General features: G+C 46.4%; 1 protein-coding gene across 5 annotated transcripts in view; it reads right to left on the bottom strand.

Annotated features, from left to right (window-relative positions):
* PCDH10 (protocadherin 10) overlaps positions 1–14,516 on the bottom strand; it is a 33,419-nt gene extending 18,903 nt beyond the window's left edge. For 3 of the 5 annotated variants that reach the window (XM_062611719.1, XM_062611722.1, XM_062611723.1), the window contains exons 1-4: positions 11,013–14,516; positions 9,457–9,515; positions 8,781–8,887; positions 69–398 (exon numbers count right to left, since the gene is read on the bottom strand). In XM_062611719.1, the coding sequence (XP_062467703.1) occupies positions 69–398; positions 8,781–8,887; positions 9,457–9,515; positions 11,013–13,616 (3,100 nt within the window). In that variant the 5' untranslated portion in view covers positions 13,617–14,516. The remainder of the gene's footprint in view (positions 1–68; positions 399–8,780; positions 8,888–9,456; positions 9,516–11,012) is intronic. The other 2 variants (XM_062611720.1, XM_062611724.1) reach the window with 2 other exon arrangements.
* Positions 14,517–21,138: the final 6,622 nt, after the last annotated feature.

Here is a 21,138-nt window from a genome sequence, read left to right as displayed (position 1 = left end):
AGCAGAAAGAGCTAATTTTTATTCCCGCAAAGGGAACGCTTTCATGCGGCTTTTTGAATAGTACTTACTCAAATATGGTGGTTTGTAAGGCGCTCGTGTATTAGACAGCAGTCCATCCAACTCCTTCCTTTCCAGAGTGTTGTGAAGGGCCTTCTCTTTGCCGAAAGTGGAGAAGGACCTTTCTGCACCCGGCTGGGCTTCTGGTGTTTCAAACACTTCAGTGTCTGGAACGGAGTCCATGCCAGGTACATGCAGATTGCTGCGGTAATCTGCAGCTTGGCGTCCATCGGATGGAACAAAGGAAGGCATCCAGCACCGATCTGAGTGGCCCAGTGCTTTACATTCCTCTGTGCAATTGGAGAAGAGATCCATGCCTGCAAGCATGAGAGAAAAAGAAACTACACATATAAGCTTCAGCATCATGAACAGCTGCTGACAGATAAGAAAGATTATGCCAAGACAAGAGAAAAGTAAAAAGAGGAAGTAAGAACTTCTTCCACTACTTTCATCTCCTCAACAAAAAAAACATCTGATTGTCCAGTCTTCAGGATTCAAGGACAACATTTAATAAGTGTAACTGAATTCCAGAATGTCACACGCACACACAAAAATATCACAAGAAGAAAGGTGTTGGAAAGTCTATCTCAACTTGCAGATCTCACTGTTCAGAACCCATTAAAATAAGGTTCAGTTCCACTTATAAATTGATGTCTGTGATTCAGCAGTTGAAAATACTTGTTTAAGAACACGAAGGAATTGTTTCTACATAAATGTATCCCTGACCAAAGAAATTAAATGTCCTGATTAAGGAACCACATATTTCATTTATGAGAATGAAATATTAATGAGTTCTATAAAGGAACTATCTGTGCATATGTTAGTCTCCAGACAGAGCCTACTGATAGTAAAAGCAGATGTTACAAAGTAGGAATACAGCTTTTAAGTGATCAGGATGGCTTATTTAATTGTTACATCATTCAGAGATAGTTTCACTGCTACTGCAGCAGCCCTTACTATTGTAAAGTCATCCAAGTAAGGGGACAGAATCCTATAATAAATTACTGTAATTAATGGTACAAAAGTAGCTGTAGTCCGATGTGACATGGCTGTGGATACCTTGACAAAATAGTTAATGCTTCCCCTATATAAGTAACTGTTAGTCCCTGCCAACAGAGAACTGTTTGCTTACAAATCTTTTAAGGCTATTAAGATTTCAAATGACAAGTTATGCTTCTATTGATTACCTTCAGATCAGCTTTCCAAAAGAGTCTTTCCTGATTGTGAGTCACTAAGTTGCTGGATTATAATTGTTTTGAGAGGAATGGTGTATGAAATCATAAGCATAGAGTAAAATAAACACCAGCGTATCCAAGTTGATGTTCAACATCGCACCGAAAAGCAGAAAAGAAATATCTTTTTTCTGGTATAAAGAGGACTGAGTGTCTTAGAATAGCTGCATGTCAAAACTGAACTAAATCTGTTATAAACATTGCATTTACAAGCATTGCATTAGAATTACAAAAAATGACACGACTTGCAAGAGAAAAAGGCAAAAATTTTGAACATCTGTAATAAGATTCATGCAATGTAGCTCATCCACCAGCCAACACTGTAAAGAACTGGATTAGCTTGATATCCAATGAGAGGATTAGTATTAAGAATTCTACCACTGTTTTGAACCATAATTTGACTTATATTAGTAATATTTATGTGGTTATCTCACACTACAAATAACAATCTCTTCAGCAAGCAAGAATCCTTCTGAGCTATCAACAAGTGATTCAGTACTAAAGGCAGTTACTTAGAAAAAATATGAAGGAAGAAAAAAAGCTTTTCATCTCAGATTCATCTAACTTCATAATGAGTTTTTAATTTTAAATTAAGTAATACACAATGCTAGGTCCAGTTTTGATTAGAACCTTGCATTGATAATTGGCATGCAGAAGTCTGAAAATAAATTACTGATTAGTGAACTGTTGAAGAATACAAATGTGAACTGCAGATATGATTAAGGAATCAGATGAACATCATCAGGCAAGCCGTACAAATTGTAGAGTTCTAAATTCCGTAGTGGTAGTAGCTATCAAAGATTGAAAAGAAAGATTTAGATGTGGGCTTCCCAGAAGGAAATTAATATATAACAATATCTATGAAACTGTATGTGTGTGTATCTTTTGTGATGAAATGTCTGCATAAAAATATATCTTATGCAAGACATTTTATGAATCTGATGACCGTTTTTCATTCAGAAGATTTCACTGAAAATTAACACAAAATGGTTATTTCAATGCTCAGACTTCCTAGCAAAATTATATGTAAACACATATATATGCTTTCCTACTTTTAATAGGAAAATTATCACACATTTGCTAACAGTGTATCAGTGACCATATTCATTCAACATTTCACGACAGACAGCAGAAGAAAGGAAAACTTATTGTTAAATATTAAATTATATTCTTTAGTCAGTGAGGAGGTAGATATTATAATATTATTGGGTTTAAGATATATAGTCAAAGACAGACCCTTTCTTTCCCCATCGTGAATTTTTATTTCCTCTGGAAAATTACCCTCCATTTTACTATTTTGTTTTCACATCAGCTGCTAAACTGCCTCTATCCAAATATTATTTTTCTAGTTCCCTTTTGAATACTGCTTGTCTGCTGCAGTGCACTGAATAGCATTATATAACAGTTTATTATAAAGGAGATGTTACAGCCACTATAAATCAGGATTCTGAATAAACAAAGTAATGAATGTATGAGACATAAAACGCAAGCTTACATGACAAACTTCCCTCCCCCCCGGTGAAGGAAAGAATTTGTAAAATAAGAAAAATTATATACATATAAATCTGAATTTTAATATACACTGCTGGAGCACACAGCCAGAATGTAAATGCTTGTTTAGGATGGGAACACAATGTTCAAAGAAGCCTGGGCTGGGTATTCCTTGTACTTGAATCACTTGCAGTATTCCCTAAGAGTTTAAAGGATGCAGATCCAAGCCCTTGGTTTTAGCATTTTGACAGGAGAGAAATTAAGATTGGCAGTCTGAATTTGAAATCCCTGGGCACCCATGTATATTTACATTGACTTTGTTATGAATGCTGGCTATGCTTCCTCCACCTGTTTCCTGCAGGTCATGGTATAGAATTCTCTGTTTCTAACTGAAAAACATTAAAAACACCAGGCAGGGCTATTTGCTATTTTCCAAGAAGGAAGGATATATCATGCTTAACGAAGTAAGACATTCAGCACAGAACTCCTTCATACGCCAAGAATCATGTTCTTGATTTATAACAAAAAGAAATGTTCAGCAATGTAACACTTTCATCTCATCTCCCTCATAAATCTGGTTATATATATGATCCCTCAGAACTAACCTATCATAATTGCAAATCCACATTACAGAAAAATGCTTTGTATTTTTCATTTAGCTATCATATTAGACCTTGCACACAGTTAAACTGAGATTTTAAAGGTTACTCCGAATTATGAATTTCAAACGTCCTCTGTGGATACAAAGAGAGTGCACTTGAAGTGCTGCAAAATGATTAAGTACTGCACTGTTTCAAATACAGTATACATATAAAAGCTCATGGCAAAGGACACTAGTTCATTCCTGTTTGCTTAAATCTTTATTACTAGAGAGGCCAGTGGCAATATGAGCTCTCACACAACTCTAACTTTGCAGATTTTGAAGGAAAATGAGCCTCTGCCCCTCCCTCCAATGAAATCCAAAACTAGGAAAGGACTTAAGTATCTGATATCTGCATCTGAACTTCCTGAACATAGGTGCTTTGAATCAGATACGTGGCAGTGTTGCATTTCTGAAGCATAGTCCCAGTTCACTTCTTTTTTTCTATTATAAAAGGGTAAATTAAAATTTTCTATTTTTATTTAATTCTAATTGGTTTTAAAGACAGTTTAGGCCTCAAACCATTTTAAAATAATGCATTCTTTCTTCATTTAATTAAGAGAGAAGAGCCATACACCAAGCCTTTAGAGTAATAAATGAACACGTTCATATGTATTCCTGAGTAAACAATGTAATAAAAAGATACAAATTAAATGTTGACAACATATTTTCATAGTATTGTTACTGAGAAGTGTTTTTTTTTTCTCCTACATGTGTAATTTTTTCCATAACTTTTACTTGGAATTAAATGGCATTTTCTGTTTCTTCCATGGTACCTTTTCTTAGAAAAAACTAGCTAGATGCGAGATATGTATGTTGTAGGGAACCAGGCCTCCTTTTCAGAGCTCCATTACCAGAACAACTATTTGGTTAGTATAACCTTGAGCAAGTTACTCATTTCCCTATGATTCATGTTTTGTGTCAGTAAATAAGGATAATGATGTTAACTTCCTTTGTAGAAGACTCTGTCTACTGAAGAACTAGACTTTATGAAAGAGAGTTGTTATCACTCTTTCTTACTACGTAATTGGTGTGCTGCCTTGGAGAAAACTGACTTCATCTGCATGAGAACATGAATAAAGACCCAAACATCTTCAATATTCAGCTCTTCCAACTTCAAAGCCCTATCTGGACCATTATTAAGCATGTAGCCCAAGGAAAGAAAATAAAAAGAAACTGCCCTCAACTTGAGCCAAAGCACTCTTCTAAGCCATTTTAATGTTTGCTCTCACTTTATCCAAGATAGACTCTTAGCCGAAGTGATCTTCAAAACTGATTTTGGCTATCACTCTGTACAGGCTCAGAACAAATACTGGTTTTCTCTGTCCCTTCATAACTAAAATTCTTCTTCTGACTTCTCAAATTCTTCTCTGTATGAACACTGAAATATCATAGCTTTTCTCCAATAATGCATACTAACCATCTTAGGGTTTACCTAATCTGTACTAGAGAGGTGTGGGGCAATATTTCACCCTGTGCCTTTGTATTAGACCCTTATCAATTCCCTTCATAAAGTCGACTAGTGGAAGCCTGATTTTAGATCTCAGCCAATATATACTGTCCAGGGGATTATATATTAAGCTGATGTATTTTATAGTATATACATGACAGTACATACTTGGCTTCCACATCTTGAGTATTTCCTCCCGAAGTGCATATCATGCCAATTCAGTGAAAAAGGTGAAGCAAAGGTAGTATTTTGAAGAAGTCTGCATGTGTGGCTTGAGAAAGCTGAGCAGCTACTGAGCAGCCATATGAAAAATGTTGATGGCATGAGTCCAGATCTTGCAGGACAGGTGTCTAATCATACAATTTAAACATACATGCATGCAGAGTATTAACTGGCACCCAAGCTGGCAATTTCACAAGGGAGGCCAAGAATTTAATCAACCATAGGAAATAAACTAACCTCATGCTTAGAAATCACTCCTACAGAACATGATTGAAATATAGTGTGTTAATAATAGGTAGTAGTGTTGTATTAGCTGTATTTGTTCTACAACAAATAGTAGCTTTTGTTTCAACAATTTTCAAAGAAGAGCACAAGTAATTAGAATACACACTCTGGGTTTGAGAAACACCTCCTCTGCTTGCCAAAAACATCTTGCGCTTCTTCACTTTCAGAAAGTTGTTTTGCAAAAAGCTTAGATTCCTATCCCAGTTAATGAAATGACTACTCAGTCCATGAAAATTAGGCTCTTGAGTACCCCACTACTTGCCATTCCCCGCTAAATGCAGATGACAGTACTTTTATACTTCATGGACATTAAGGTAGGTAAGAAGATAATTAGGAGGCATTCAGGTGGTACCTTAAAGGGAACAATACGAATCTCTTACATACACTCCAGCATGTTTCAAACCATGATTAAATCACTATTAAGAAAATACATTTTGTGAAGAGGTGAACTAAAATCTTATTTCAAAACATAGTAAAACATATTGTCACTAAATAACTGTGCAGGATAAATCAACAAAATGGTTACAGATTTTCATCCTGCATGTTCTCCTTCACAATTAATAACTGACTGTGACCATGGCTAGTCAGCTTGGCTAGCAATGGATTACTACATAATAGCTACTTGTGTGCCACAGGACTGTTCACTATTGACAGTAACAAAAGCCATGTACAGAACAGTAAAATCACGTTTTGTAAGCAGAACATGCTGCTGATTAAAACTGGTATGGAGTGAGTTCTACTTGTCAATGTGAATTACCTACTGAGTATTTCTGGATGAAAATGAAATGCTTTGGAAAATGAATAGGATGCTGCATGTTATCAGAAAACAGAAAAAAATCCAAAACAAACCAAAACCCAGAACAGCCCAAACTTCTGCCATGTTATCAACCACTGTGTTTTCCTTCAATAATTTAGAAGAAATTGATCAGAGCACCAGAACAACTGAAAAACTGGGAAGGCGTTCCCTCAGATATACCCTTTAGCCATTCAAGATTATGCTCCTATTTTTCCCCATAAATTTCACCACAAGAGTGGTGAAAGAGTGAACTTTTTGTATCAAAATATCTCACCATTGCTGAGGTCAAGGGGCACAGTCTTTGTGTCATGACAGCAGGATTCAGCCCAAAACTTACAGGAAAACTGTATTCGATGTATGTAGAAAACTAAAGCAGTTTTTACAGATACCTGTATTTAAATACTTATCTAGAACTAGCATTTAAAAACTGTGCATGTGAATTATTGTCAAATCACAGCACCAGTATGTTAAATTGGAAGTTCTGTGTATTTGACGTTTCAGTTCAGTGACTTGTGAGTAGAGCAAACTTAATTATCACCTTTCATTACTTCATATGTAATCACCATGGAAAACACAGAAGTTCATAAATGGCATTAGATTCTTAAAGATTTGAGATTATTTTGAAAATATAGGGTTTTTTTTCTCCTATTTTGATAAAACAGAGATGATGAAAGTGAAGTATTTACCCAGCTAAAGACTAATGCCAAGTTTGACTGTAGTTCCAATGTTCGTATCTGAGATATAGACTACTTTTAAAATGGAGAGAATAAAGAGCAGAGGCACAATGAGTACCGAATGCATCTAAAAGAGAATAGCTTTCAGTTAATGTGCAACTATATGGTTATATTCCCACCATCAGTCAAATCCAGCCCCTTCTGCAGATGTTTATTCTTTTCTCTCCTGTTTGGTTATTATGGTTCATTATGTTGAGGGACTAAGCTGACTGAAATGTTAATTGAGATGACTGCTGCAGTAAAATGTGTAAAGGAAAAAAAAAATGGAATGCAGGGAGGGCAGCAGAAGAGGGAGCTTTTTATAACTCAGTAGCACTGATTGCTGCATCAGAAACAGTGCAAAAGAAAGTGTGGGGGGAGTCTAAATACACTGCTTTTTAAAGCAACAATAAATCATACGCCATATATAGGCCAAAAATGAAAGAGGCTCTGTGTTCAGATGTAAACTTCTGGCAAGACCTGGTTTGTTGTCAGGTTCCCAGACACAAAATAGACACTGTTCACTTAGCATGAAGCCCTGCAAGAAGCAGGGAGCTCCGGAGACTCTTGGCTCTTCTCAAGTCTCATTAGGTCTGCATATTAATGACTTGCAGCAATATAAAGGGGCCCTCTTCCCCTGGTGCCTGTGTTTCCCATGGTTAAGGGCACAGTGACTACAGCAGCAAGAATCACAGAATCGTGGAATAGTTAGGGTTGCAAAGGACCTTAAGATCATCAAGTTTAAACCCCCCTGCCATGGGCAGGGACACCTCACACTAAACCGTGCCACCTAAGGCTCTGTTCAAAAAAAATAAATAGGGGAGTTTAACAGAGCACACGGGTGAGACAGCACTGCTGTGACAGTACTGAGTCCCTTCCCCTGGTGTCTTCTAAGATGGGAGGCAGGGGAAAAAAACTTACGACTGGAGAGACTCTGGCAGGACTTTGTATGACACACTTGTAGCGGATCCTTATACATGATAGAGCAAACAAGGGAAAAGAAATCACTGTATTAAATTAAGACACACCAGACAGTTGGAGATTGTGGTAGGGAAGAAAGCACAAGCATTGGTGGCTAAAATGCAGTGTGAGGGTGAGAATGAATTCTAATGCATAGACTGTAAACAAACGTTCCTTTCAGAAGAAAGCTGACGGTATGAGAGCAAAGACAGAAAGCTGTACACATGAAGATAACACAGCAATGTACGTATTTTTGAGGTGAATCAAATCACAGTCTTTTAAAGCACTTATTTTTTTCCTCAGGACTGAGAGAGATGTACTTAGGAATACCTTGGCCTTATTAACATGGAGATCACTTACACTATATGGCGCCTCAATTTAAATTAAAAAACAATCCTCAAAAAATGCTACAGTATTACACATTCAGAGCACCCAATGTGTCTCCACTGATCCCCAGGAAAAATCCTCACAGTCTGGCTGTCATTCAATCCCTGGATTCATTCTTTCCCTTGGGAACTCCCCCTGCACTTCACACTGCCATGCCAGCTGAAGTGCCAACTAAGCAAAATTGCCTAGCGCTTTGAAATTCTGCGAGGCTGTCACTGGAAAAAATGCATTACAAAAGGTAGCAACAACTTTGTTTTAATGTGCAGGAAGTTTTGCTACAGCAAATGATGCAGAATAACATACTAACCCCACCTTTCACCTCCTCCCCCCAATGAGTAAAATGAACTCTGCCCCATGAATAAAAGGGGTTGAAAATCATCTCCTTGCCCAGGTAGATATAGTAGCAAGCTGACTTAAACCCAGCCTCCCCTACAATATGCTCACATTATTTATGCCACTCTTGTATTATATTCCTGTAAGTAACTGTTCTTTTTTTCTAGGGTCTCTACCTAAAGAGCTACTATTTCCATTCTCTTTTCAGACTTACCAGAGGATTGACCTCGATTAGTGGCATCATGATCACTGTCTCCTTGCTCACTGTCTCCATGACCACTGTCCTTAGAGCTTACTATGTCTGCTTCCTGGAATGCAGAACTAGACACAGAAACATCTTCACATTAGAATCATGAAAGAGGAACTCATAAAACATTCTTCTGCCATCACATGGCCAAACACGGTGCTGCATTCACCCACTCGTGCCTGCTGCACTGCTGCTGCAGAGGTGCTCTGCCCACCATTAACAAAGCTGGCATTTTCAGACCTCAGCACGCTAGCTGAAATGGACACTAAGTGCTAGCACTCTGTCTGGTCTTCATACAATCAGTATAAAGAATTTCGCAGCTTTTACTTAAGCTGGATAGCTCCACTTTACCTCGAGACGCCCAGTGTTTTCTGGAAGACCCTACAGAACCATTCTTAAGTATTTAAAGCACATTTTAAACTGATACAATATGAGATTTTGTTCTCTTTTCAGCTGGTTTTGAAACCAGTTCAGAAAAGCTACAAATCAAACTCCTTCAGTCGATAGTGTTTTATTTAGTACAACTACACGACCAATTTCCCATGGCTTTACTGGTATTTTACATCTGCAGTAAACACAATTCTGCACCCCATTCCGACTTGCTAAAGCATGCACAAGGAAAACAATGCTAAGGGGATCATACCTGTTTACTCGTCGGGGTCTGTCAACTAGATAACTGAGCTCAGCACGCTGATGTTTTGTCTAGGAAAAGAAAATATTGGGAAGTATTTTAACTCTTTGATATTTCTATAACCAACCTCAGAAAATATACCAGAAAGCCTCACCATATTCACTATAAATGGTAATGTTTAGCTGTGAGTAGGCCTACACAAGCTGTTTCTAGGATGTTAAGGGGGCGAAAAACACAGCTCTTACTCGCACAGATGGGAAGGCATGAAGGTTTTTTTCCTGAGTTTTTCTGGGGTGAGATTCTGACATGTTTTCGCACAGTGCATGTTGTCAAGCAACACAAGGACTCCCACAAAACCGAGCAGAACTATTTCTAGAGTTGTGTACTACTTAGTCTGAGAGAAAACTTACTGTAATCTAGTTTTCAGCCTGGTTTAATTCCAAGTGTATAAAAATAGAGAGAGACAGTACAGTTACTGCGCCCTAAGGAAGAAAATACTTTGACATACCCTCAAGCCCTTAAAAAGGCAACAGAAGACAAGACTTTCATAAGTATTTTGAGGAAATATCAATCTTACAAGCCAATATTAGGAATTTTACTGCAAAACTCAATGCTTTAAAAAATGTCACTCAAACCACTTTTGCCAGGCTGGGCCAGTATTCATGTTTCAGTATTCATGTTGATAGGGAATGTGTTGTTTTCACTAGTGCACAGGCAGAGAGGTACTGAGAGCTTGCATGAGCTAATCTAGTAGAAAATGATTAACAGGGTAGTATTATGGCATGGCGTATGCTTTGATAGAAATTTTCTACACACGAGGTAACACAATGCAGGCAACATGTTTAACGGGAGGGGATGTTAAGTCTCTGCATATAATTTCACGGAAACTCTTGATGCTTTCCTTTGTGAACTCAGCTTTGGGTTATAAAGAGCTGTTCAGATAGAGGAAAGAAAAGTCAATTAGTAAACCCTAATCCACAAATTAATTAAAGTTGCTGCTAACTGTAGAGATTGTCACAGTCCCAGAGGGGGGTTCCCCCAAAGCCTTAATCGCACATCCAAAGATTCCAAGAAGAAAAAAAAAAAAAGACAGAGGTTTAAAGTGTTTCTTCAGACACCCCTGTGATTACGCCTCTGAGCACACACACTCCCCCCGGCCCAACCCAGAGGCTACCCCTTTGTAGCTAACGGTCCCGCAGGATCCCTGCCCCCCCACCCGACGCTGCCCGGCCGGGGCCAGCTCCTCTCACACCCACCGAGGCGGGGGGACGCGCTTGGCTGCAGCGGTACCAAAGCCCGAGGGAGAAGGAACCATGAGCGGGGGGGGGCGGGCCGCACTCTCCTGCCCCTGCAGCCTCCCAAGTGTCAGATGTAGAAGAGGAGAGTGGCGGCAGAATGGATTAAAGGGGAAAGAAGAAGGACGAGGATCAAAGCACAGGGAGAGGGGAGGGCGGGAGCTCCGAGAAAGCGACGCGGGCCTGGGGGGAAAGTCCGCGGTGCAGCGGCGGGGCACGGCCCGCCCGGAGGTGCGTGGCTGAGGGGAGGCGGGGGGCACGGCCGGGCCTTACCTCGCTGGACAAGATGCTGCCGTTGGAGATGATGTCGGGCTGCGGGTCGGCGTAGCCGGTGACGATTGCCCCGCAGGGGTTGTGGTCGGCGTCGGTGCTGCGGGAAGGGCTGCAAGGCTTGAGGAACATCAGGTCGGTCTTGGCGGACTCGGGGGTGAGGCAGACCTGGTAGCAGTAGTTCTGGTTGTGGTGGTGGGATCCGAAGCTCCCCGACTCCTCCACCGGCACCTGCGCTGGGTTGCTGGGCACGTTGGAGCTCTGCACCAGCATGATGTCCGACTTGCTGAGCTTCTTCTTGCGGGCCCGTGCCTGGCGGCTGCAGCAAGGGCAGCAGCAGCAGCAGCCCAGGCAGCAGTCGCTGGCCAGGCAGGTGTAGATGTTGAGCTTCTTCTCCTTCTGGCAGCGCACTGCCAGCACGATCATGGCCAGCAGGAAGATGAAGGAGACGGAGCCCAGGGCTATGATGAGGATAAGGGTGAGGTCGAGTGAGCTGTCCCCCCCAGAGCGGCTGGGGCGATGCTCGCCGGACCCGCCGCCGCCGCCCCCCGCGCCCGCTCCCGCTCCCGCGCCCAGGCCGCCACCGCCGCCGGGCCGTTCGGCCGCGCCGTCCACCAGCACCACCTGTATGGCGGCGGTGGAGGAGAGCGGCGGCTGCCCGTGGTCGCGCACCTCGATGACTAGCTCGTAGGGGCGCTGGGGGTCGCGCTTGGCCGGCACCCTGCGCGCCGTCCGCAGCTCCCCGGTGCGCCAGTCCATGCGGAAGAGGCTGGCCTCATTGCCCCGCACTATGCTGTAGGTGAGGCGGGCGTTTTCCCCGTCGTCGGCGTCCACCGCTGTCACCCGGCTCACCAGGTAGCCCGGCTCAGCTCCGCGGGGCAGCGCCTCCCGCGCCGGGGTGCCGTTCCGGCCAGGCAGGGGACTGACAATGGCGGGAGCGTTGTCGTTCTGGTCCACCACGATGATGTTGACGGTGGCGTTGCCGGCCAGAGGCTGAGGCTCCTCACCAGCGTCGCGGGCCTCCACCTGGAAGCTGAACTCCTTGAGCTGCTCGTAGTCGAAGGAGCGGAGGGCGTAGAGAAAGCCGTTCTCGGAGTTGATGGAGACGTAGGTGAAGACGGACATGCCCTGGATCTGACTCTCCAGGATGGAGTAGGCGAGTTGGGCGTTGGCGCCCTGGTCCCGGTCGGTGGCGCTGACGGCGTAGATGTAGGCGCCGGGCACGTTGTTCTCGCTCACGTAGACCTGGTAGACCGGCTGGCTGAAGCGCGGTGCGTTGTCGTTCACGTCGGTCACCCGCACCTGAATGGACTTGCTGGTACTCAGCGGCGGCTCGCCACGGTCCCGGGCCACCACGGTAAGGGTGTAGGCGTCGCCGCCCGGCTGCTCACGGTCCAGCGGCCCCTCGGTGACGATGGTGTAGTAGTTCTTGAAGGAGCTCTTGAGGCGGAAGGGAGCGTCGCCCTGCAGTAGCTCGCACTGCACTTGCCCATTCTCCTCCGAGTCGCGGTCCGAGACGCTGAAGAGGGCCACCACGGTGCCCGGCGCCGCCGCCTCGCTCACCGCCTCTTTGACGGTGGAGAAGCTGATCTCGGGCGCGTTGTCGTTGGCGTCCAGAACCCGCACCAGCACCTTGCAGTGCGCCGGCACGGCGTTGGGCCCCAGGTCTTTGGCTTGCACGTACACCTGGTACACGCTGCTCTCCTCGTAGTCCAGCTCGCCGCTCACCTCCAGCCGCCCTGTGCGCGGCGCGATGCCGAAGAGCTCCCGGGCGCGGGCCGAGATGTGGCTGCTGAAGGAGTAGATCACCTCGCCATTCTGACCCTCGTCGGGGTCAGTGGCGTTGAGCTGAAGCACCAGGGTGCCCGGCGGCGAGTTCTCCGGCAGCGACACGGTGTAAACGGGCTGCTCAAAGGCGGGGACGTTGTCGTTGGAGTCTAGCACCCTGATGGTGAGCAGGGCGGTGCCGGTGCGCTGCTGGGGCTGCCCGCCGTCCACCGCTGTCAGCACGTAGCGGTGCACTGCTTGCTGCTCTCGGTCCAGAGGCTTGTCCAGCACCAGCTCGGCGAAGCGGTTGCCGTCGCCCTGCGTCTGCACGTCGAGGGAGAAGTAGCTGTTGGGGGTGATCTCGTAGGTGCGCAGCGAGTTGGTGCCCACGTCGGGGTCGAAGGCGCTCTCCAGCGGGAAGCGGGTGCCCGGCGTGGCGCTTTCCGAGATCTCCACGGTGAGGTCGGGCTCCGGGAAGGAGGGAGGATTATCGTTGATGTCCAGCACCTCGATCTCCACCCGGAACAGCTCGAGGGGGTTCTCCAGGAAGACCTCCAGATGCAGCAGGCAGGAGGGGCTCTGCTTGCAGATCTGCTCCCGGTCTATCTTCTCATTTACGTAGAGCACCCCGGTCTCCAGGTTGAGCTCCAGGTAAGGGCTGCGGGAGTTGGGCGCCGTTTGGAAGCGGCGAGCCGAAAGTTTTGTAATGTCCAAGCCCAGATCCTCGGCGATATTCCCCACGAACGTGCCATGCTCCTGCTCTTCCTGCACCGTGTAATGGAGCTGGCAAAGGGCCCCCTCCACCATCCAGAGCAAAGCAAAGAGGAATAGCACAATCATCTCCAAACGGGGAAAGAGATCCCCCCTCCCCAACACCACCTCTTCCTCTTTTTCCAAAAGCCACCACCACCTCCTCCTCCGAAAATACACACTACAGCGTGTGTGCCTCTGCCTGTCTAGCTCTGTGTGTGTCCGCGCCTGCGAGCGTGTGGAGAGGGATCGGGGGAGGGGGAAGGAAAGGGAGGGGGGAAGTGGTTGATTTAGGAGGGGGGTGCTAGATATTATTTCTTCTGATTCATGTTAGGATTTTTTTTCTCCCCCATCTCCCTTCTTTTTGTTACGAGTATTATTGTTTCACACGCTGACCCAATGAAGAAGACAGGCGTCCCCACTTCATCTGTGATCTTCGAAATAAATGGACAACTAATAATAGCTATTAGCTGGATGGATCTAGAGATACACAGTAGCCTGCTTTTATTTATTCCGAGAGTCCTGGCACTGCACCGCGGCAGCAGCAGCGGCGGAGGCAGCAGCAGCAAATCCCAAGGAGCAAATGGTTATATTTCAAGATTGTCCTCGGTTTGTCTTCCTGGTGGGAGCCGGAGGGGTAGGTGCTGCTGGAGGAGCCGGCGGACATGCCCTCTTCAGATGCAAGGAAAAGGCAGAAACCCGCCAAATTGAAAAAAAAAAAAAAAAAATTATAACCCGCAAAAAGATTTCATATCAAAAAAAATGCAGAGCGCAGCTTTGCTACCCAAAACTTTCATTCCCCGATTTCTCAGGGCTTTCCTCTTTTTTATTTAAAGATTTTAATTGTTTCTCTCTTCTGTTAATAGTCTTTCATTTTCTTCTTTTATTGTTATTATGTTCATCATCACTCTTTTTATGGACGTGCTGATGAGTTTTTTTCCTCTCTTGCTGCTTTTGCGTCTAGCCCCTCTCTCTGTGTCTGTCTTTCTGCTTGCTTGCTTGCTTGCTTGCTTGCTGCTGCTGCCGTTGCCGCCGCTCGCCTCCCGTCCCGGCTCCGGTCCCGGCCCCTGCTCACGCTGCAGCTCCTCTGATCTCTGCCGACAGTTTCTGAGCCGGTAGCGCTCAGCTTTTCTGTTTTTGCGCAGCGCTCGGCTCCTGCCAACCAATCAGTCGGCAGCAACGCCCCCGAGGGCGGCACCCTATTGGCCGCGGAGCACGTCGAGTATCTTGCGTCAGAGATAGGAGAGCGGGCGAGCGCGCAGGCAGGCAGGCAGGCAGGCAGGCAGGCAGGCAGGCAGGCAGGCAGGCAGGCAGGCAGGCAGGCAGGCAGGCAGGCAGGCAGGCAGGCAGGCAAGCAAGCAAGCAAGCAGGCAGGCAGGCAAGCAAGCAGGGCAGGCAGGCAGGCAGGCAGGCAGGCAAGCAAGCAAGCAGGGCAGGCAGAGCAGGCAGAGCGACGCTAACCCTGCAGCTCCCGAGGCTCTTTCCGCCTCTCTTCCCGCCTGCAAGAACATTCGTTCTCCCACCGCAGCAGCTGGGCAGGGAGATCACCGCACGTCGTCAGCGCAGACACACGCATAATCGTTAACAGCCCTCTCCTTGGAGAGGGAATTTCCACCAGCTTCTAACTTTCCTACCCCAGGTCGCGCGCTGTAACGTTTCTAGGGCATAAACAAGGGGAAACATGAGATTATTTACACACACCCGCAGCGGGCCTCCTTAGCTCATTAGTCGGTGGAGAAAGTGCAACTTTCCGTCAGTGCAGTGTTTCCAGCTCCAGCCAATTTAAAGTATCATGAGCCTGCGCCGATTTTTTTTTCTCCTGATTTACACTTCGGAACTTCCACGAACGTAACGGAAGAGGGAGGCCGGGCATGTCATATATTCTGTCACTGGGTCCCGCGGGTGCGGCGGGGCCGGGCAGGGAGCCTTCGCGGAGGCTCACTGCCCCTGGCCTGGTGGTTTTCCAGTGTTGGTGCTCACTGTACTTGCTTTCCCTGCTGCCGAAGCCGTTAACGGCGGTGGAGGCTCCGAACCTACACCGAGGGCTTTGGGCTTGCGGCGCCCGCGGATGTCGGTAACCCGCGCCGGCTACCCTCCCGCCCGGCTCTGCTTCCTCTTCTCAGACAGCGAGGAGGCAGCTCCGTGCTAAATAAAGTCCATCTACCAATGGTGTCTATCGCACGTCAGGTGCTCGACTGACACGTTTGTGATCGATGCCTTTGGCTGCGAAGCCGCACTGGCACTGCGGAGAGCGTCACACCCGGGGGGGGGGGGGGGGTCAAGGCGGGGGTTTGCGGGTGGAGCCCAAACATCTGCCAGTGCTCGGGGGTGGCGGGGTGGCTGCCTAGGGGCTCTGCACAGCTGAGAAGCCAAGTCCGAAAGTTCACAAAATGGAGAAAGTAACAGTAAAAAGGATGAAATACTCGTGTGTTTCCCCCCAAAATGTTACTTTATTGTTGATAAAGAGCAACATAAAGCAGGTACTAGCAGCTGCTGCTCTGACCTCATCTCTCATCCCTCGGCAGGCACCGGCTTCCTTCCACACATATCAATGAACTGTACGCTCGGATGCGTTTTCCCTCGCGGAAACGCAGCTCTTCGCATTCCCGAACTTGTGCGTGTCGCACGCCTGTCACCGCGCTCCCACCTCGGGGAGGGGAGCTCGAGGCCATCGGCAGCGAGGACACAACCAAGCTCACGCCACCGCGCCCAAACCGACCTCGGCGTCACGCCAGGGGCCAGCAGTTCTTGGAAGGGCCCCGGCGAAGCGGGTCACGGCGCACAGGGCGCACAGCCCCTGGGGCACAACCGCGCTGCTCAGCTACCGGCCTGCGCGCAGACGAGGGAGCTCCGGCCGCGGGCTCGGCGGACCGGCGTCTGGCCCTGCGACTGCTACGAGCTCCCTGCTGCCGGCCCCGCCCCCCGCCAGCGGCCGCAATCGCGAGCGGCGGGCACCCCCCAGCGGCGGCAGCGGCATACTGCGCCCGGGCAGCAGCACCGGCTCCGCTCCGCCGGGTCTCCCGCCGGCCCCGGGCCCCCGTCTCCGGCCGCCAGCAGCCCCGTGTGTTTCCTGCCGCCCGCAGCTCTCCTGTTACCGCGCTCACGCCCGCCAGTGGCTACGCGGCTTTAGAAGCTCGGCCTGGCCGTACCGGGTGCTGCCGCGCCGCGGGAGTGTGATAGCGGCAGGACAGCGGCAACCGTGCGTGTGCGCGGGGGAGCCGGCGATGTTGCCTGCCGCCGCGGCAGGCAGTGAAGTACCCCCTTGGTACACCGTTTTGCCCAGCGCTTATAGCGGGGCAAGGAAGCGCCGAGGGGCGATTCCGGTGAGGGCTTCCCAATAAAACGGATTCCGTCATGAAAAGCCAGGCCGGCGCTGTCCCGTGGATACGTAAGGGAGCCGGGTGTGCTTCCCCCGCACCAGACTCAGACACGGCCCCCCGAGTTCGTGCCTTTCTTGCGTGTCGGTGCAAGGGGCTGGTGCGTTCGAGACACGGCCGCCTCCAGCGAACTGCTGTGGCCCGAAGCAGCCCATCTCTAAACGCTCCCCGCTGCCGGAGCTCCGGCAGCGGCGACGTCTGTCCACTTCGAGGAAAGCGGTCAGTCCGGGCGCGACCAGCCTACCCCGGGGGACCTTGCCAGAAGAGGGGCCCCTGCCCGCCCGCTTGGGGCCGAACCCCTTTTCCCCACTGGGGGGGGGAGGAACCGGAGGTAAGCGGGAGGGGGGTGTCCGGGCTGCTGGCGCGGCATATCCACCAACCCGCATTCCACCCCGCGGAGGCGGCGTCGGGGCGATCTCCGCGCAACGCTTCTCAGTTCCGAGGGCAATAACTACGCGGGGCCATACATACATAGATATATGTAGGTGCAGGGGAACCACCTTCCTCCTCCTTCCCTCCCCGCGGGCGCAGCCCCAGCGGTGCGATTCCCCCCCCCCCCGGCTCCTCTCCCCTCCATTTTGCGGCGGGAGAGGTGGGCTCCGCAGAGCGGCGGAGCTCTGAGGCAGCCCTCTAACGCGGAATGACAAATGGCACTTCGGCGGTGCATGAACGAGAAAATGATTTATGGATTTTCACGACGGCCTGAGCAAATGAAGACGACATGAATTATACATCCTAATGTGCAGTATATCATTTTCTAATAACACTGTTTTAGTCCTAATGCCGTACGCTGCTCTCTTCAATAGGGGGTATCGATTAAATAAAACAAAATCCGAGGGCTGTCTTTAGGTTGGACGTGTATCTGCTGCAGGCACCAGCTGAGGTTCATATATTTACCTCTTACTAAAGCAGAGGGCTGTCACCAGACCCCTGACACCACAGCACTTAGTTTTTCCATCTGTCATCATTTAATTTGGCAGTTACTTTGCCAAATGAAGACTAATCTTTCATACTGCTGCATTTTGCTCCATACTGTGATTTACAAATGTAAATAGATGACATCAGGTTTGTAAAGCCACTGCGCTGCTGGGGATAGCACCTGGGTAAGTCAAACCTTTCCTCCCTGCCAAAATCCTCATGCGCCTCTTTGGCACCCCAAATGCTAAGGGGCATTTTCTAGCAAGGAAAACGTATGGTAAATAATACTCCTGCTCTCAAACAGAACTTCCCTAGCACTTTATTTACCAAATTTCAGGGATTAAATGTAAAAAACTCTGTGTGTAACTGGCATACGCTGGGAGCAGGAATCAGCATGACAAACAGTACATGTGGATAAGGGGAGGAAAAGCTATTGGCTAGGGAGGGGGCTTCACCCGCAATTCAGCCTGCATTAGTGTCCCAAGGCCAGTCTCCTGCTCCCACAACCAGATTCTTTTGCCCTTCATCACAGAGTAGTGATAAAGTCATAGTGACATAAGCTGTGAACATCCCCAAATATTTCAGTAGTTCCTAGCCTGAAATATCACTTGTCATTAAGAACGACAAACAGGTCCTGGCCTTTCATGAAACAGTATAGAACAGAAATGGGGAAGGTGGAGATAAAGGATTTATGCATTCATTTGTGGGGAGGGGGGGTTTAAACCAGCAATTGTTGGGGAAGAGGTGAGGAAATGCTTCATTTCTCATTACCGAAGTGTAGCATTTCCATTGTTCAGACAGAAAAGGAGTCACACAAGTAAGAAAATGCCTAAATGCTGAGGTTTGGATTAGGCAATCACTTTTCTAACTTGGATTTGGGTGTAGAAAGCTAATCCCCATTGTTTAGTTGAGCCACCAAAACGATCTTTTGGTTCTATTTTAGGTATCAGTATTGGTTTTAGGCTGAGCAACATCACAGCCTCTGTACTGCCTGGATGTTAAAAACAAATTGAAAATTGGACACCACCACCCCACCCCCTCCACCCCCCCCCCCCACCAAATCTCCTGGATTATCATTACTTGGTTTAATTTTAATTATCTAGGTTTAAAACTGCCCCAACAAAACCCACCCAGGTTCTCCTTCAAGGGAATTAGTAACAGCTCTTAGTGCAGGAAAGATTACTGAAATCAGTGCTGTGATTAGGATTATAAATAAGAAGGGAAGGATGTCACCAATAGGAAAAGCCTGCTTTGCCAATAGTAAAATGTGTATGTTTTACCGACTCCCGTAGGATGAAAATCCTGCTTCAAAAAGAGGTTAACACAGAACAATTCCAGAAATTAACTAAGAGGCCTGATTAAAGTTATTTGTATCAGAGAGAAAGGTTCACTGCCACCACTCCCTCAATGGATTTCTCCCTTAATTGCCAGTGAGGAGACAAAACAGGAAGGCTAGACAATTTGGCTAATCAATAAGAAAGAAGCCTGCCTTCATGTTAGCCTGAGGAGCACTCCTTGGGTCAGATCAATGTAGAAGCCACCAAAGTTCTTGCAGAGATCACCAGTGATTAAGACATTTTCTGATGGCTTTTAAACAACACTGGAGCCAAGCATCTGCTGCGAGGTTGCAAATGTAAGCAGAGCTGGAGAGATGATGTTAATCATCATCCTCATGCTTATGGGAGTACTCCTGGTGATAAAAACAACTCGTTGTATTTATGACCTCAGACAGCTGTTTTAATAAATGAAGATGAAGTATTACTTCATTACATGTTCTGTGCTGCGCTAGTGATCAGATGTGATGGAGCCTCTCCAGAAGGTGCCAGCAGTCTTTCTGAATAAGAATTGTCATGGGTGCACCACAGACCAGAGCAGAATCACAGTGGATGCATCGTATAGTGGTTTCTGTGGAACCTTTCTGCCTGCTTTCCGTTGCTTCCCCAGATTCGTGCATATTTCAGGGAGATCATTCGCGCAGCAAGAGTCTGTTCAGTGGAAACACCAGATTGGTGCAGTCCATTGCTATTATCCCACCTTTTTGAGCTCTCAGAGTCTATCATAATGTTTATTAAAAAAAAAAAAAAGTAATCCCAGCCTGTTTTAATGACTTGTGGTTTTAGCTGATTTAAGTCTGTATTGAAATAACTATAGGAAAAATCTATTGTTTCCACAATTAAGCTGTCATCATTTTCTAGCAATCAGGCCTTTTTACAGTGTCCAGATCAGAGCAGCCAAGGTCCTGGTCACTTCAAAACACTTATTTCTATATGAATGGCTTTACACTAACTAACATACACTGGGCCCAATTCCTATAAGTTAGACTCATGTCTCATTATTTTCAATCTATTAATTAGACAACCCTGAACTTAACGCTTATTGTAGTGCTGCAGATGCATTGTAGACCAACCAAATGACCTTACACAAGGTGATCAGTTCAAAAATACATATTCCTTTTAATTTATCAGTTTACTTGCAGCGGAGGGATGACAACTGTATCAAACTTACCTTACAGAAGATGTTTCTTGACAAAATACTTTTCAATAAGGCAAATTTCTTACCATCTAACTAGAATTTTCAGAAAGATAGCTTACTCCATAGTTAGAAACCTAGTATTTCATCAGCTGAGAGGCAAAATAGTGTCACATTTATCAATACAGGCATAATCCAACCACTATTTTCTGTATACATTTCTTTTTTTATGATATGGCTCAATCAGCTGCACCTGTTTCTTTGAACTTGATCGAAATACAGTTGACCTGTATTTGAATTCAACAAATGCTGCTAAGCTTGAATGATTACTAGAGCAAATGAGGACAAAACTGCAGTGGAAAACTCCAGTTCCTTGAGACTCTCTTAACCTTCTTATGATACACTCAAAGCCATAGGTAGATGTAGTTACTCACTATAAAGAAAATTGCTCTGCTGGTTTTCTTTTCAACAGCAAGTTCAAGCCTTAAACTAAAGCATAGCTTGTTTTGAGGTTCAGCTTGAAAGCAATAGTTAAAAATATAAAACTTTCATTCTGAGCCTTACAATACTGTATGTGTAATGCTTGGTAGAATAAACACCACAACCCCCCTGGATTGTTTGCCCAGAAGAGTTTGCATTCTTGGGCCTCAGTGTTCCATGTATATATAATCTCCAGCATAATTCTATCATCTGAGTCATCATACCAAATATGCAGCTGATAACAATAGCACCAACTAGGAAGGGAGAAATATGGGAAAAATGATGTTATAATTATGTAGTCGCTTAGAAGGAGAGCACACATCTGTATTTTTATACCTGTTTAGGTGGACCTACTTAGACTGCCAATA

This window comes from Pezoporus occidentalis, unplaced genomic scaffold (assembly GCF_034315485.1).
Source record: "Pezoporus occidentalis ecotype Australia unplaced genomic scaffold, CSIRO_AGI_Poc_V1 ctg156, whole genome shotgun sequence".
NCBI lineage: Eukaryota > Metazoa > Chordata > Aves > Psittaciformes > Psittacidae > Pezoporus > Pezoporus occidentalis.
The sequence above is the reverse complement of the archived record's forward strand: the minus strand, read 5'-3'. Positions and strand labels throughout refer to the sequence as shown.